The sequence below is a fragment of the Mobula hypostoma genome, chromosome 5, assembly GCF_963921235.1.
Source record: "Mobula hypostoma chromosome 5, sMobHyp1.1, whole genome shotgun sequence".
NCBI classification, from domain to species: Eukaryota; Metazoa; Chordata; class Chondrichthyes; order Myliobatiformes; family Myliobatidae; genus Mobula; species Mobula hypostoma.
In genome coordinates this window covers 103,441,527-103,459,984 of record NC_086101.1, presented here as the reverse complement: position 1 = coordinate 103,459,984, position 18,458 = coordinate 103,441,527, and the positions used below count along the sequence as shown (strand labels likewise).

The 18,458-nt window shown below is 44.4% G+C and overlaps 1 protein-coding gene across 9 annotated transcripts in view; it reads right to left on the bottom strand.

Moving 5' to 3' along the window:
- Positions 1-5,944: 5,944 nt before the first annotated feature.
- Positions 5,945-18,458, bottom strand: part of LOC134346237 (espin-like) — a 51,558-nt gene continuing 39,044 nt past the window's right edge. For 6 of the 9 annotated variants that reach the window (XM_063047552.1, XM_063047553.1, XM_063047556.1 and 3 more), the window contains one exon: positions 5,945-7,522. In XM_063047552.1, the coding sequence (XP_062903622.1) occupies positions 6,286-7,251 (966 nt within the window). In that variant the 5' untranslated portion in view covers positions 7,252-7,522 and the 3' untranslated portion in view covers positions 5,945-6,285. Of the gene's footprint in view, positions 7,523-16,581; positions 16,654-18,458 lie in introns of all 9 variants that reach the window. The other 3 variants (XM_063047555.1, XM_063047558.1, XM_063047559.1) reach the window with 3 other exon arrangements.

Genomic DNA, 18,458 nt, shown 5'->3' with positions numbered 1-18,458 from the left:
ATTTTGTACCAAAATATCTGCATACTCTAGTTATGGATAAATTAAATGGCCTTGGGCAAGGGGGAGAGGAGGGAGAATCCTCAGGAGTGCTTGGTGTGAGTTTGTTATGGAATGGTCAATCCTGAGCCGATGGGAGTCCTCATTCCTTTAGTGTTGTTGCGAGGCAATACCTTGCACTTGTACCCAGCATTAAAATGAAGGAAGAGTGTGCGACTCGGAAGGGTGATATACTTCCCAGGTGGTGGTCCTTGTCCTTCTTAGAAGTAGAGGTTGTGGGCTTAGGAGGTAAATGGGTTTATTGTTTTCACACGTACTGAGGTACAGTGAACAATTTTGTTTTGCAAACAACCCATAGAGATCCTCCTATAGATAATCAGCTCTGGTTTAAGAACATAGAAATCTACAGCACATTACAGGCCCTTTGGCCCACAATGTTGTGCCAACCATGTAAACTACTCTAGAAATGCCTAGAATTTCCCTACCACATAGGCCTCTATTTTTCTAAGCTCCCTAGGGTCTCTTAAAAGACGCGATTGTTTTCTGACATTGAGTGAAAGGTTGTTGTGACAACACTCAACCAGATTTTCAATTTCTCTCTTATATGCTCATTCATCACCACCTTGGATTCCTTAATGTTATTCCTTAATCCATTATCGTTAATCGATGGTCAGGCTCTCCAATTTCATGTGGCAGGACCACATCCTTCTTTTTCCCTGTATTGATAGTATCAATGTGGATCATGACTTTGGCTGTTTATCCTCCTCATTTTGAACATGTTGAAATCGCACTGCGAAATCCCCGACCCTGGCATAAGTGGCGATGGCAGTTTGAGAATCCCGTTTGCAGCCACCTGTGCGCAATTGAATCCAGCAGTGGGGCTGGTCACGCATGTCTGCCAGCTCTCACAGTGATTGCCACATCTCCATGCAGCCAGTGTAGCTGTACGTTGCATCGTTGCTTTTCTTGGAAAGCAGCATTCCCAGCAATTTCCAACATTGTTTGAAAGGGGGATGGCCACAGGGATTCCTGCAGTTTTCCTGTGCCGGCAGCCCCACCTGCTGGTCACACATCGCTGCCGACAATAACTGTGCAGGCAAAGCACACTGGCGAGGAATGCAGAGGGTCAGGCAGCATCTGTCGAATGAAATGGATACTCGGTATTTCAGGTCATGACTTTATCTATCCTGATCCACAATATGGCCTGTCTATTTCCCTCCGCACAGCTCCCGCAGTATTTTCAAACCCTTGCATCCCCATTAATCATGGGGTGAAGAGTTTCACTAAACATACTAACCATTGTTTCTCAGCTCCATAGTGAATTCAGCTCCAGCTCCACAAACTGCTTAGTAAAGTGCGGCAGCTGGTTGCACTTCCTGCACACCTGGTTGCCAGGGACAACAAAGTGAGACTATCATTTAAAGGGATTAACCAAGTTCACTGGGGGCTTTATTCCACTCATGCCTTACAGTTAGGGTGAGGGTTAAGTACAACCTACATTTACTTTTACTTTGAGAGCAAAGAGAGGTACGCTCACCTGCGTACGCTCACAGTCACCCTCGTCGCTGAAGCCCAACCGTTTGCCCACAGACACGCAAAGCTTTGAGAAGAGCGACCTTGAGTTGGGAATGCCGTTGTTAAGGTTAACGTGTGGACACCAGTCTACAGGGAGGACAGTGAGTAGCAACAAGATAGTATTTTTCAAGCAACACACACAAAATGCTGGAGGAACTCAGCAGGCTAGTCAGCATCTAGGAAAAGAATGAACAGTTGACGTTTTGGGCTGAGACCCCTCACTTTCACTTTTCTTAAGGCTGCTAATGTAATAAAGGGGCTGCAATGGCAGTCAGTGGTTGGTTGGCTCCTCCTGTGAGACATAAGATATCCACAGTTTGATGGTGCTTCTTTGGGCTGATTGAGCAATTGGTGCTTTGCTGTACCTCGGTGAGGCTTCAAGCAAAGCCAAGAAGGGGCACGAGCGCATGATCAACTCCATTTCTCACCGATTAAAGCATTGCGCAAGACTGAAATTGACAAGGATGAGAGTGGAAGGTGAGCGGAGCGGCAGTTGGCGAGAGATGGCTGCCAGAGGAAGGGGCCGATGTGTGACCAGTCTCTCTTTTGCTGCTCCTGGAGGAAGGTGTTTGCATCAACCGGTCTCTCTTTCTCCATCTCGCTTGATGCTACCGGAACCTTCAGTCTTGAGAAAGGTTTAATTGACGTGATGTGTGGATTGGACCCTGTAGTTCATGTTCTGATGTGTTTCTGGTTTCTGGTCACTCCTTTTTTGTTACTATTTTGTGCGATTTTGTTCGGGGTGGACCGGCTTGGTGGGCTGCAGTCAACAAACAACACTGCGCTAAATTGAACTGAGCTGAGCTGACACTGAACAGTCCTGGGCTGTTTCAATGACTTTGTGGTTTGATGTTTTATATTCTGTGCTTTTCGCCATTTGCGAGATTTATTTTTTTTTGTGCGTTGGAGGTTTGATGTTTCTCTTTGAATGGGTTCCATGGTTTAATAAGACCAGAAGACAAAGAAGCAGAAATAGGCCATCTGGCCCATCGAGACTGCACTGCCATTCAATGAATGCTAACATTGCATTTGCCTCCCTCAACCTGCAAGTAAGTCAACCTTTAGGGTGTTCTGCACGAGGACCCCCAAGTCCCTTTCCATCTCAGATTTTTTGACTTTCTACCCAGTTAGAAAATAGTCTGCACATTTATTTTTACTACTGAAATGCAACACCATGCATTTTCCAACATTGTATTTCATTTGCCACTCTCTTGCCCATTCTTCTAATCTGTCTGAGTCCTTCTGCAGACTTCCTGTTTCCTCAACACCACCTGCCCCTCCACCAATCATCGTATCATCTGCAAACATGGCAACAAAGCCATCTATTCCATCATCTAAATCATTGATATACAGCACAAAAAGAAGCGGTCCCAATACCGACCGATAAGACCATAAGATATAGAACAGAAGGCCATTCGGCCCATTGAGTTTGCTCCACCATTTAGTCATGGGCTGATCCAATTCTTCCAGTCATCTCCACTCCCCACTCATCAATCATCACTAATGGTGACCCTGGCAAAACACAACTAGTCACTGGCAGCCAACCAGAAAAGAATCCTTTTATTCCCACTCACTGCCTCCTACCAATCAGCCAATGCTCGAACCATGCCAGTAACTTTCCTGTAATACCATGGGCTCTTAACCTAGTAAGCAGCCTCATGCATAGCACCTTGTCAAAGGCCTTCTGAAACTCCAAATATACAACTTCCACTGCATCCGCTTTATCTGTCCTACTTGCAATCTCCTGAAGGAATTCCTTGAAGGAAACCATGCTGACTTTGTCCCGTCTTGTCTTATGTCACCAAGTGCTCCATAACCTCATCCTTCACAATTGACTCCAACATCCTCTCAACCACTGAGGTCAGGCTAACTGGTCAATAATTTCCTTTCTGCTGCCTTCCTCCTTTTTTAAAGAGTGGAGTGACATTTGCAATTTTCCAGTCCTTTGGAACAATGCCAGGGTCCAGTGATTCTTGAAAGATCATTACTAATGCCTCCACAATCTTGTCCACTACCTCTTTCATAACCCTAGCGTGCAGTTCTTCTGGTCTGGGTGACTTAGAAACCACAGAAAAACTACAGCACAGAAACAGGCCTTTTGGCCCTTCTTGGCTGTGCCGAACCATTTTCTGCCTAGTCCCACTGACCTGCACACAGACCATATCCCTCCATACACCTCCCATCCATGTATCTGTCCAATTTATTCTTAAATGTTAAAAAAGAACCTGCATTTACCACCTCATCTGGCAGCTCATTCCACACTCCCACCACCCTCTGTGTGAAGAAGCCCCCCTCCCAATGTTCCCTTTAAACTCTTCCCCTTTCACCTTTAACCCGTGTCCTCTGGTTTTTTTCTCTCCTTGCCTCAGTGGAAAAAGCTTGCTTGCATTCACTCTATCTATACCCATCATAATTTTATATACCTCTATCAAATCTCCCCTCATTCTTCTACGCTCCAGGGAATAAAGTCCTAACCTATTCAACCTTTCTCTGTAACTGAGTTTCTCAAGTCCCGGCGACATCCTTGTAAACCTCCTCTGCACTCTTTCAACCTTATTAATATCCTTCCTGTTGACCAAAACGGAACACAATACTCCAGATTCAGCCTCACCAATGCCTTATAAAAATAAAATAAATAAATACTCAATACTTTGATTAATAAAGGCCAATGTACCAAAAGCTCTCTTTAAGACCCTATCTACCTGTGACGCCACTTTTAGGGAATTTTGTATCTGTATTCCCAGATCCATCCCTCTGTTCTCCTGCACTCCTCAGTGCCCTACCATTTACCCTGTATGTACTTATGCACCTTTAGGTCTTCCAGCTTTTTGAGCACCTTCTCCCTTGTTATAGTAACTGCAATCACTTCTCTTCCCTCACACCCTTCAATATCTGGCACACTGCTGGTGTCTTCCACAGTGAAGACTGATGCAAAGTGCTCATTTAGTTCATCTGCCATCTCCTTGACTCCTGCTACACCAGACTTTGCTTTCCCCCTATCAAATTTCAAATTGAACTTAATCATATTGTGATCATTGCCTCCTAAGGGTTCTTTTACCTTAAGATCCCTAATCACCTCTGGTTCATTACTTAACACCCAATCCAGTACAGCTAATCCCCTAGTAGGTTCAAAGACAAACGGCTCTAAAAAGCCACCTCGTAGGCATTCAACAAATTCGATCTCTTGGGATCCATTAACATCCATCTGCATGTTAAAATCTCCCATGACTGTCATAACATTGCCCCTTTGACATACCTTTTCTTTTTCCCATTGTAATCTGTAGTCCACATTCCAGGAACATTCAGGGCAGAATGCTCCTGTTAGGGTGGAGGACAGATACACCAAGGTCAGGGAACCTTGGCTAATGAGAAATATCTAGGCTCTGGTCAGGAAAAACAAGATAGTATAAAATGCTTTTATACTTCAGGCAACTGGGTAGAAATGAATCCCTCGTCAAATATATGAAGTTTATTATCAGGCTGAGAGAGAAATCAGGAGGGTGAAATGAGATGGATGTGGCAGGCAGGGTTGAAGATAATTCCAACAATGAATGGGTGACTTGGGAGAGAATAGGTCTTAAAGGTCTTCATGGCTGCCTATGTGTGGAGCCACAGGAGATAGCTGAGATTTTTATAGTTTCTAAGGATAATATCATAGATCCCAAAGTTAAAAGAATGATAGTTATGAGGTCTTGAAACATATGCATATTATGAAGGAAGAGGGAAGTGCATTAATGTCAGCAAATCCACAGAGACATCCCAGCACAGCTCTGCACCTTATGGGCGGTCATGGATGAAATGACAGAGGCCCTTGTAGGTATTTGCTTCGTTGTTAGCGTGAAGTTCCAGAAGAGTGGAGGGCTCCATTGTTCAAGAAGGGTAGAAAGACACCCACAGGCCAGTGACTCTGACTTTAGGCAAAGGGGACTTGCAGGGAGGACACGGTGGTTGGCGTGGACCAGTTGAGCCAAAAGGCATGTTTCTGTGCTGTATAACTGTGTGACTGTCTGACTGAAAGCCACATCCCTGCTGAGAGCTCAGTCAGGAACTCCAGCCTATGCTCAGTTCAGTTTGCATCTTTTGATAAATGATCAATGAGTCGGTGATGATGGGGGATCATTGTTCACTGTTCTCTCTCTGATGAGTCTTCCTTATTTCTCTTGCTGATTTAGTCAGGCTGGTTCTTATCAAAAACTTGCTCCCAAATATACATCTCTATATTAATAAATAATCTTGGATCCACTTTTATTCCATTTGGGACCCCAGTTTCATAACTGCTTTAGAAGTTTGAATAATCTTGGACTCCACTGGACCTGATGTTGTAACTGGTTTCTCACTTTCCAATCTTGTTGAAGGGCTGCTGGCTGGAAACTCTAGGTATGTCCCATAGGTGCTTAATGACTGGCAGAACATTTCCAGCACTACCGTTTAATTTGCCAGGATTCCACCATTTTTTTTAACATCATAGCTCAATGCCTATGATGCCTATGCCAATGTTTACTGCTCTGTATTTTCCTGACAGAGAGAGCGTGCGAGAGTGGGGGCGAGAGGAGCAGAGCGCTCGACAGTGAGGGGCGAGAGGGCGCGACAGTGAGGGGCGAGAGGGTGGGAGTGAGGGGTCAGAGGGCGAGAGTGAGGGGGAGAGCGCGTGAGAGTGAGGGGGAGAGGGGAGAGCGTGCGAGGGGGAGGGGGAGAGGGAGGGGACGAATTAGACTAAGACAGAAAGAAGAGTGCGTAAGATAGAGAGAGATGGAGAGAGACAAAAAGAGGAGAGTGAGGGAGATAGAGAGAGAGTGAGGCAGAGGAAAAAGAGAGAAGGGGTGACAGAGATAGAAGAACTGTGTTAGAGGGAGGGAGAGAAAAGAAAGATAGAGCAGAGAGAGAGAGGGGCAGAGAGAGTAAGAGGGAGAGAGACAGAGTGGTAGAACAGAGAGAGAGGAGAGAGATAGATGGAGAGAGTGGGTGAGAGAGAGATGGGGAAAGAGAGAGACAGAGACAGAGGAGGGAGAGAGAGGGAGAGAGAGGAACAGAGACAGAATGAGATAGAGACACAGATACAGAGAGACAGAGACAGGGAGAGAGGGGAGAAAGAGAGAGAGGGAGAGAATGAGCAAGAGAAAGTGAGAGAGAGAGAGAAAGATAGAGAGACACACAGGAGAGAGGAACAGAGAGAGGGAGAGTGTGAGAGAGACAGAGAGATGGAGTGAGAGAGAGAGGAGTGTGTGAGGAAGAGAGTGGAGAGACAGAGGAGAGGAGAGGGAGGGGAGAGAGTGAGTGTGAGGAGAGAGTGGGAGAGTGCAGAGAAAGAGAGAGTTGGAGAGAGGAGAGAGACAGGAGAGAATGAGTGGGTGAGAGAAATATAGTGAGCGAGAGAGAGGAGAGAGAAGGGAGAGGTGAGAAAGGGAGTGAGAGAAGAGGAAGTGTGAGAGAGTGAGCAAGAGAGAGGCACACAGACAGAAAGATAGTGAGAGAGAGAGAGGAGAGACAATGAGACAGTGAGTGATACAGAGGAGAGGGGACAGAGAGAATTTGAGGGAGAAGGGAGTGAGTGAGGGAGAGGAGAGAGCATGAGAGGGTGAGTTCAGGAGAGGAGGAGAGGGAGTGAGAAAAGGGAGTGAAAGAGTTGAGAGAGAGTGTGAGGAGAGACAGAGAGACAGATCTGTCTGAATTCATACACATTCGATATCACTACCCTGACTCTGTGTGGAATGGACCCATATTTACTTTGGTGAATTCTCTCTGCAAAGACACAATGGATGAAAATATCCTGATGGTCATCGAGCAGCACTGAGGTTACATGTACACGTCAGTTTTTTATTTCAGTTTAAGTAGAAGATTTACTATCAGTGTTCGATTTTGTGCAGCCATCTGTTTTCACTTGGTCTGAGGGCTTACGTCGTCCTCATTCCTTTGATGGCTCATTCCCCCAGCCTGCACTCAACCGCAGAATCTGGAAAAAATGGGAAAGCCCTGTTGGTATCTGCTGCATTTCACGACAAACATACCAGGAACACGCAGTTACCGTCATTTAACTAATATCGCAGGCAACAAAATAAATTTGGATAACAGTATAAGACCATAAGACATAGGAGCAGAATTAGGCCACTCAGCCCATCGAGTCTGCTCCACCATTCCATCATGGCTGATCCGGGATCCCATACACCTGCCTTCTTGCCATATTCTTTGATGCCCTGACAGATCAGGAAACTATCAACTTCTGCTTTCTTTCCATGGCCGTGCCCTCTGCAGTAGTTTGTGGCAGAGCATTCCACAGATTCACTACTCTCTGGCTAAAAAAAAAATTCTTCTTACCTCTGTTCTAAAAGGTCATTCCTCAATTTTGAGGCTGTGCCCCCTAGTTCTGGATACCCAAACCATAGGAAATATCCTTTTCACATCCACCTTATCTAGTAATTTCAACATTCAGTAGGTTTCAATGAGATCCTCCCGCATTCCTTCTGAGATATGGGGTCCAAAACTGTCAGCAATACTCCAAGTGCAGACTGACTAGTGTCTTATAAACCTTCAGTATTATTTCCTTGCTTTTATATTCTATTCCCCTTGAAATAAATGCCAACATTGCATCTGTCTTTTTTACCACAGACTCAACCTGTACATTAACCTTCTGGGAGTCTTGCATGAGGACTCCCAAGTCTTTTTCAACCTCGGATGTTTGAACCTTCTCCACATTTAGATAATAGTCTGCACTATTATGCATTTTGGTAAAAGGAACAATCATGCATTTCCCAACACTGTATTCCACCTGCCACTTTTTTGCCCATTCTTCCAATTTGTCTTAAGTCCTGCTCCAATCACATTGCTTTCTCAGCACTACATCTACCTTCTTATCATCTGCTGGTTTTGCTACAAAGCCATCAATTCAATTATCCAAATCACTGACAAACAATATGAAAAGTAGCGGTCTCAATACTGACCCCTGAGGAAGACCAATAGTCACCAACTGCCAACCAGAAAAGGCCCCTTTTATTCCCACTCACTGCCTCCTGCCTACCAGCCATTCCTTTATCCATGCCAGTGTCTTTCCTGTAACCTCATAGGATTTTATCTTGTTAAGCAGCCTCATGTGAGGCAACATCAAATACCTTCTGAAAATCTTAGTAAATAACATCCGCTGCTTCTCCTTTGTCTACCCTATTTGTTACTTCTAAATGAATTCCAACAGATTCATCAGGCAAGATTTCCCTTTACAGAAACCATGCTGACTTTGACTTATTTTGTCATTAGTCTCCAAGTACCCCAAAACTTCATTGTTAATAATGGACTCCAACACTTTCCCAACCACTGAGGTTAGGCTAACTGGCCTATAATTTCTTTTCTTTTGTCTTCTTCCCTTCTTAAAAAGTGGAGTAACATCGCCAATTTTCCAGTCTTCCGGGACCATGTCAGAATTGAGTGATTCTTAAAAGATTATGACCAATGCATCGGTTATCTCTTCAGCAACCTCTTTCAGGACTCTGGGATGTAGTCCATCTGGTCCAGGTGACTTATCCACCTTAAGACCTTTCATTTTGCCTAGCACTTTTTTCTTTGTGGCAATGGCATCACTCCTGCTCTCTGACACTCACGGACCTCTGGCACACTGCTAGTGTCTTCCACAGTGAAGACTGATGCAAAGTACCCATTAAGTTCATCTGCCATTTCTTTGTCCTCCATTACTACCTCACCAGCATCATTTTCCAGTGGTCCAATATTAACTCTCAGCTCCCTTTTACTCCTTATATAACTGAAAAAAACATTTGGTATCCTGCCTTATATTTTTGGCTAGTTAACCCTCATATTTAATTTTTTCCCTTCTTAAAGCTTTTTTAGTTGCCTTTTGTTGGATTTTAAAAGCTTCCCAATCATTCAACTTCCCATTCACTTTTGCTAGCTTATATTCCCTTTTCTTGGATTTTATGCAGTCCTTTACTTCCCTTGTCAGCCATGGTTGCCTACCCCTGCCAATTGAGAACTTCTTCCTCTGTGGGACATATCTATCCTGCACCTTGTGAATGATTCCCAGAAACTTCAACCACCTCTTCTCTGCCGTCATCCCCACCAGCAGCTCCTCTCTCATCGTTTTGTAATTCCCTTTTTTCCATTGTGATACTGATACACGTGACTTGTGCTTCTCCCTCTCGAGTTGCAGTGTGAATTCAAAAAGCACATTCCTTCTTGATGAGTTTAACACATAGAAGATAGAAAACTACAGCACAGTACAGGCCACTCAGCCCACAATGTTGTGCCCACCTCTTAACCTCCTCTAAGATCAATCCAACCCTTCCCTCCCGCACAGCCTCTATTTTTCTATCATCCATGTGCCTCTCTAAGAGTTTACAAAATGTCTCTATTAATCCTGGCAGGGCATGTCACACACTGACTACTCTGTGTTAAAAAAACTACCTCTGACATCCCCGTAAACTTTCCTCCAATCACTTGAAAATGGTGCCCCCTCATATTTGCCATAAAAAGTCTCTGGCTGTCCACCTGATCTCTGCCTCTTATCATCTTGTACACCTTCATCAAATTACCTCACATTCTCATTCACTCTAAAGAAAAAGCCTTAGCTCACTCAACCTCTCATAAGATATCCCAATCAAATCAACAGAGGAGGCTTTACATAGGTCAGGTTGGGCAAGTGATTTAAAAAGGAGCGTTTGCAGGCTTTTGGCTTTTTCCAGCAGCCAAATTGAATTGAGATTCTCTAGCAAGGGCAAATAAAAATAAGGTAGGGACAAGCCATGTGGCTTCATCTATCACCTTCTAGCTGGTCCTCTTCCCCTCCCCCCTCTTTTTTATTCTGGCATTTTCCCTCCTTCCTTTTCAGTCCCGATGAAGAGTCTTGATCCAAAACATCGACTGTTCATTCATTTCTATAGATGCTGCCTGACCTGCTGAGTTCCTTCAGCATTTTGTGTGTTGCTCTGGATTTCCAGCAATCTCTTGTGTTTGTGATGTACCTTTTCATATACAGTAACTGTTTTCCAAGAGCTGTTGTGACCTCCACAATTTGCATTAATCATCATCAGACATAGAGTTAGGAGTTACTCCCATAAAGAATGATCAAAGCTGTGATAAGGCAACAATATCAGCCATCAGCCATTGTTAGAAGGTCTAACACAGGGCGTCCCAACCTTCCTTATGCCATCGATCCCTACCATACACCAAGGGGTCTATAGACCCTGAGCTGGGAATCCTAGCTCTAAAATGTATGGGGGGCTCCATCTTCCTGAGTACTCAAGGACAACGTATTCCTTGCCCCGAAGAAGCAGCTGTGGTTGGGAGGTGGGAGACCTCCAAAAGGTACTGTTTGACAATGAAATGCCATTTATTTCCAGTGAGCTCTTCCCATCCCACCTGGAAGGACGTGGGACAGGGCAGTTGATACACTAATGGTCACAACCATTCTGTTTGGTTCTCAGGAAAGTGGTCCGGCCACAAGCTTCTTGCATAGATGGCATGGAAGGGGGAATGCAGAGGGCCATGTTACTGCGGTTCTACAAGACAGTGTTTTGAATCAATTATGAAGACATCAAAGCAGGTGGAGAGAGGCCCAGCATGTTGTGCTGAGCCAGTGAAATAAGTAATCAGGCGGCCGACTGAACTAATCCCCTCTGCTGACTCAACGTCCATATCCCTCCATTTTCCTCACATTCATGTGCCTATAAGACCATAACAGTAGGAGCAGAATTAGGCCATTCAGCCCATTGAGTCTGCTCCACCATTCCATCATGGCTGCTCCCAGATTCCACTCAACCCCATACATCTGCCTTCTCACCATGTCCTTTGATGCCTTGACTGATCAGGAAACGAACAACTTCCGCCTTAAATATACCCACAGACTTGGCCTCCACCACAGTCTGTGGCAGGGCATTCCACAGATTCACTACACTTTGGCTAAAAAAAATTCTTCCTTACTTCTGTTCTAAAAGGTCACTCCTCAATTTTGAGGCTGTGCCCTCTCATTCTGGATACCCAAACCATAGGAAACATCCTCTCCCCATCCACCCTATCCAGTCCTTTCAATATTCAGTAGGTTTCAATGAGATCCACCCCCACCCCTCTCCATTCTTCTAAATTCCAGTGAGTTCAGGCCCAAAGCTGCCAAACACTGCTCATATGTTAACCCCTTCATGCCTGGAATTATCCTCATGAACCTCCTCTGGACTCTCTCCAATAAGAGCACATCCTTTCTGAGATAATGGGGCCCAAAACTGTTGATAATACTCTGTGCGGCCTGACTTGAGTCTTGTAAAGCTTCAGCATTATCTCTTTGTTTTTATATTTTATTCCCCTTGAAGTAAATGCCAACATTGCATTTGCCTTCTTTACCATAGACTCAACCTGTAAATTAACCTTCTGGGAGTCTTGCACGAGGACTTCAAAGTCCCTTTGCACCTCTGATGCTTGAACCTTCTCCCCATTTAGATAATAGTCTGCACTATTGTTCCTTTTACCAAAATGCATTATCATACATTTCCCAACACTGTGTTCCATCTACCAATTATTTGTCCATTCTTCCAATTTGTCTAAGTCCTGCTGCAATCTCATTGCTTCCTCAGCACTACCTACCCCTTCACGTATCTTTGTATCATCGTAAATTAACTAAGATAGACTGGCAAATGACACTTAAAGGATTGACGGTGGATATGCAATGGCAAGCATTTAAAGATCGCATGGATGAACTACAACAATTATTCATCCCAGTTTGGGAAAGAATAAATCAAGGAAGGTAGTGCACCCGTGGCTGACAAGGGAAATTAGGGACAGTATCAATTCCAAAGAAGAAGCATACAAATTAGCCAGAAAAAGTGGCTCACCTGAGGACTGGGAGAAATTCAGAATTCAGCAGAGGAGGACAAAGGGCTTAATTAGGAAGGGGAAAAAAGATTATGAGAGAAAACTGGCAGGGAACATAAAAACTAACTGTAAAAGCTTTTATAGATATGTGAAAAGAAAAAGATTGGTTAAGACAAATATAGGTCCCCTACAGACAGAAACAGGTGAATTGATTATGGGGAACAAGGACATGGCAGACCAATTGAATAATTACTTTGGTTCTGTCTTCACTAAGGAGAACATAAATAATCTTCCGGAAATAGTAGGGGACAGAGGGTCCAGTGAGATGGAGGAACTGAGAGAAATACATGTTAGTAGGGAAGTGGTGTTAGGTAAATTGAAGGGATTAAAGGCAGATAAATCCCCAGGGCCAGATGGTCTGCATCCCAGAGTGCGTAAGGAAGTAGCCCAAGAAATAGTGGATGCATTAGTGATAATTTTTCAAAACTCTTTAGATTCTGGACTAGTTCCTGAGGATTGGAGGGTGGCTAATGTAACCCCACATTTTAAAAAAGGAGGGAGAGAGAAACCGGGGAATTATAGGCCAGTTAGCCTAACATCAGTGGTGGGGAAAATGCTAGAGTCAGTTATCAAAGATGTGATAACAGCACATTTGGAAAGCGGTGAAATCATCGGACAAAGTCAGCATGGATTTGTGAAAGGAAAATCATGTCTGACGAATCTCATAGAATTTTTTGAGGATGTAACTAGTAGAGTGGATAGGGGAGAACCAGTGGATGTGGTATATTTAGATTTCCAAAAGGCTTTTGACAAGGTCCCACACAGGAGATTAGTGTGCAAACTTAAAGCACACGGTATTGGGGGTAAGGTATTGGTGTGGGTGGGGAATTGGTTGGCAGACAGGAAGCAAAGAGTGGGAATAAACGGGACCTTTTCAGAATGGCAGGCAGTGACTAGTAGGGTACCGCAAGGCTCAGTGCTGGGACCCCAGTTGTTTACAATATATATTAATGACTTGGATGAGGGAATTAAATGCAGCATCTCCAAGTTTGCGGATGACACGAAGCTGGGTGGCAGTGTTAGCAGTGAGGAGGATGCTAAGAGGATGCAGGGTGACTTGGATAGGTTAGGTGAGTGGGCAAATTCATGGCAGATGCAATTTAATGTGGATAAATGTGAGGTTATCCACTTTGGTAGCAAGAACAGGAAAACAGATTATTATCTGAATGGTGGCCGATTAGGAAAAGGGGAGGTGCAACGAGACCTGGGTGTCATTATACACCAGTCATTGAAAGTGGGCATGCAGGTACAGCAGGCGGTGAAAAAGGCGAATGGTATGCTGGCATTTACAGCAAGAGGATTCGAGTACAGGAGCAGGGAGGTACTACTGCAGTTGTACAAGGCCTTGATGAGACCACACCTGGCGTATTGTGTGCAGTTTTGGTCCCCTAATCTGAGGAAAGACATCCTTGCCATAGAAGGAGTACAAAGAAGGTTCACCAGATTGATTCCTAGGATGGCAGGACTTTCATATGATGAAAGACTGGATCGACTAGGCTTATACTCGTTGGAATTTAGAAGATTGAGGGGGGATCTTATTGAAACGTATAAAATCCTAAAGGGATTGGACAGGCTAGATGTAGGAAGATTGTTCCTGATGTCGGGGAAGTCCAGAACGAGGGGTCTCAGTTTGAGGAAGGGGAAGCCTTTTAGGACCGAGATTAGGAAAAACGTCTTCACACAGGGAGTGGTGAATCCATAGAATTCTCTGCCACAGGAAACAGTTGAGGTCAGTTCATTGGCTATATTTAAGAGGGAGTTAGATATGGCCCTTGTGGCTAAAGGGATCAGGGGGTATGGAGGGAAGGCTGGTACAGGGTTCTGAGTTGGATGATCAGCCATGATCATACTGAATGGCGGTGCAGGCTCGAAGGGCCGAATGGCCTACTCCTGCACCTATTTTCTATGTTAATCTTTGCCACACAGCCATCAATTCCATTATCTAAATCATTGACAAACAATGTGAAAAGCAGTGGTCCCAATACTGAACCCCAAGGAACACCTCTAGTCACTGGCAGCCAACCAGAAAAGGCCCCTTTTATTCCTACTCGCTGCCTCCTGCCTGTCAGCCGTTCCTCTATCCATGCCAGTATCTTTTCTGTAACACCATAGGATTTTACCTTGTTAAGCAGCCTCATTTGTGGCACTTTATCAAATGCCTTCTGAAAATCCAAGTAAATAACACCCCCTGCCTCTCCTTTGTCCACCCTGTGGGTTACTTCCTCAAAGTACTAACAGATTTCGAGTACCCCGAAAATTCATCCTTAATAATGGACTCCAACACTTTCCCAACCACTGAGGTTAGGCTAACTGTCGTATAATTTCCTTTCTTTTGCCTTCCTCCCTTCTTAATGAGTGGAGTGTCATTTGCAATTTTCCAGTCCTCTGGAATGTAGTCCATCTGGTCCAGGTGACATATCCTTTGAGTTTGCCTAGCACTTTTTCCTTTGTAATAGCAATGGCACTCACTCCTGCTCCATGACATTCTGTCTCTGACATATTGCTAATGTCTTCCACCGTAAAGGCTAAAGGGAAATACTTATTAAATTCATCTGCCATTTCTTTGTGCCCCATTGCTACCTCACCAGCATCATTTTCCAGTGGTCCAACATCAGCTCTCATCTCCCTTTTACTCTTTATAGAACTGAAAAAAAAATTTAGTATCCTGCTTTATATTATTGGCTATCTAGATGTCTCTTAAAAATCCCTAATGTATCTGCCTCTACTACCACCACAAGCAGTGCATTCCAGGCACCCACTATTCCTAGTGTAAAAAACTTGCCCCTCACATCTCCTTTGAAATTATTGCCTCTCACCTTAAATGCATGCCCTCTGATGTTAGACATTGCAACCCTGGGAAACAGAGACTGTCTTTCTATAGTACTGTGCAAAAGCCTTAGGTTATGTACTGTGTGTCTACAGCTGGAGTGCCTCAAACTTTTTGTATTTGTCAATGTGGAGCAGAGAGTGGATTTGTAAATCCGGCTGGAGCAAAGGATGCTGGGAATGGTGAGGGTGGAGCGCCGGGGAGGGGTGTGGGACAGCTGGCTGAGAACGAGTGTCATGGGTGGAGGGGGAGGGCTGGCACAGGTGTAAACACACCCAGCCCTGAGACACTAGTTAAAGGTTATTTGATTCCAAACAATTGGTTTATTGATCATTACAGAATGTCTCTTTGGTGCTTCCCACTACCTCCCCTCTCCCTTCCCCTGTTTCCAACCATGATTCCCTTCTCCCTGCCCCCTTCCCACCCAGTCCATAATAAAGACCCTTATCGGAATCAGGTTTATCACTCACATATGTCATGAAATGTGTGCTTTTTGTGGCTGTAGTACATAAAATCACTACAGTACTATATATCTCAAAGACTTTTGCACAGTACTGTATTCTATGTCTCAAGTTTGTTCAAGCTCTTGTTATAGTACAGGCTCTTTAATCCAGGCAGCATCCTCTCGAAAGCCTCAGCATCCTTCCAATAATAAGGCAACCAGAACTGTATGCAATACTCCAGATGTGGCATAACTACAGCTTTACAAATCTGCAACATAGCTTGCTGACTTTTGAACTCACGGCCTGACTAATAAAGGCAAGCGTGCCACAGGCCTTCTGAACCACTCTATCGACCTGTGTAGCCACTTTCAAGGAGCTATGAACTTGGATCCCAAGATCCCTCTGCTCTTCAGGTTCCTGCCCTTAATAGTGTACTGTCTCTTATCCCTCTATTTACATTTTCATCCAGGTCATTTATGTACATCACAAACAGAGGTCCCAGTACAAATCCCTGTGGAAACTTCTTTTCACAGATCTCCAACTAGACCATCACTTTCTGTCCTCTATGCACGAGCCAATTCTAAATCCAAATGGACAATTCACCACTGATCCCATGCTTCCCAACCTTCTGGTTGAGACTCCCATGACAGACCTTGTCAAATGCTTTACTAATATCCAGATGGACAGCATCCACAGCTCTACCTTCATCAATCACCCTCCTCACCTCATCAAAAACTCAGTCAAGTTAGCAAGACATGACTTCTCTAGCACAAAGCTATGCTGGCTCTCCCTAATTAGCGCATGGGTTTCTAAACGCTCATAAATCCTATCCCGAAGAATTCTCTCTAATAACTTCCTTACCATTGACACGAGACTCACCAGTCTATGGTTTCCAGGATAATCCCTAGTTTCCTTCTTGAACTCACCGGTCCTTCAGAACCTTGCCTGTGTCTAGTGAGAATAGAAAGATATTTGTCGAAGGCTGATCAATCTTTTCATTTCCTTCGCTCAATAATCTGGTATATATCCCATCAGGCCCTGATGACTTATCCATCTTCATGCTCTTTAAGAGACTCAATACTACATCCTCTTCCTTGGCACATTCTGATGTGAAGTACTCATTAAGGACCTGACCCACTTCCTTTGCATCCAAGCAAATGTTCCCCCTTTATCTTGAGTGATCCCACCCTCTCCCTAGTTTTTCCTCTTGCTCTTGATGTATGTATAGAATGTCCTGGGACTCACCTTCATCCTACTCACCAAGGACTTTCCATGGGCCCTGCTGGCTTTCCTCATTCCCTTCTTGAGTTCTTCCTGCCTCCCTTATAATTCTCTAAGGCTCTGATTCGAGCTTCCTAACCTCAACATACTTTTTCTTTTTGACTAAATTCATCACCTCCCTCAACATCCAAGGCTCTCTTACCTTGCCATCCTTGTCCTTCCTTCTGACTGGAGCATACCTGTCCTGTACTCTGTTCGGTTGGTCTTTAAACACTCTCCACTTGTCAGATGTGGACTTGCCCAAGAACAGTTGTTCCTGCCTCTCTCTAGTTCCTGCCTAATCTTATAATTTGCCCTGCTCCAATTTAGCAAGGTCCATACTTACCCTTATCAACAGCAGTCTTAAAACTTAAGTAGCTGTATTCACTGTGCCCTGACTGTTGGCCCACTGAAAGGCAGACTCATGAACCCAACACCAGGTCTAGTGCAGCCCCTTCTAGTACAATACCTACACATTGATTTAACAAACCCTCCTGAAGGCACATCACAAATTCTGCCCCATCTAAACCACTTCCACTGAGAAGGTCTCAGTTTATATTCGGGAAGTTGAAATCTGCCATGACAACAACATTGCTTGTTTTTATTTGCATCTTCTTTAACTGTCTGTATATTTGTTCCTCAATGCCCCCGTGGCTGTTTGGCGTTTTGTAATACAATCCTATCAGTGTGATCCCCCACTATGTCTATTATGACTGATATTGTAGTGCAACTCACCCCCCCCCCACGGCATTAAAAACATGTTGGGAACTCCTGGAATGGAGGGACTTCAGGCTGCAAATGTTTGTTGAAAGTGACAGCATAGGTAGACAGTGTGGTGAAAAAGGCAGTTAGCATGCTTGGCTTTCTACAGTCAGAACTTTTGAGTTGGGACATTATATTGCAGTTGTACAAGTTGTCCATGAGGCCACAGTTGGATTACAGTCTTCGATCACCCTGTTACAGTAAAGACATGTCTCAGCAGGAAAGATTTATGAGGATGTCGCCAAGACTAGAGGACTGGAGTTATAAAGGAGAGATTGGGGAGGCTTGGTCTTTATTCCTTGTAGCCCAGGAGAATGAAGGGCAATATTATAGAAGTTCATAAAATGATAAGTGGCATCGATAAGATGGGCAGAGAAGAAGCAGACTTTTCCTCAGGGTCGAGGAGTCCAAAACTAAGGGCCACAGATTAAGTGCGAGAGGGGAAAGATTTACAAGGAATATGAGGGGTAACTATTCCATAGATTCACCACCCTCTGACTAAAAAAATTTCTTCGCATTTCTGTTCTGAATCGGCGCCCTTCAATCCTTAAGTCATGCCCTCTCGTACTGGACTCCCCCATCATGGGAAACAACTTTGCCACATCCACTCTGTCCATACCTTTCAACATTTGAAATGTTTCTATGAGGTCTCCCTTCATTCTTCTAAACTCCAAGGAATACAGTCCAAGAGCGGACAAACGTTCCTCATATGTTAACCCTCTCATTCCCGGAAT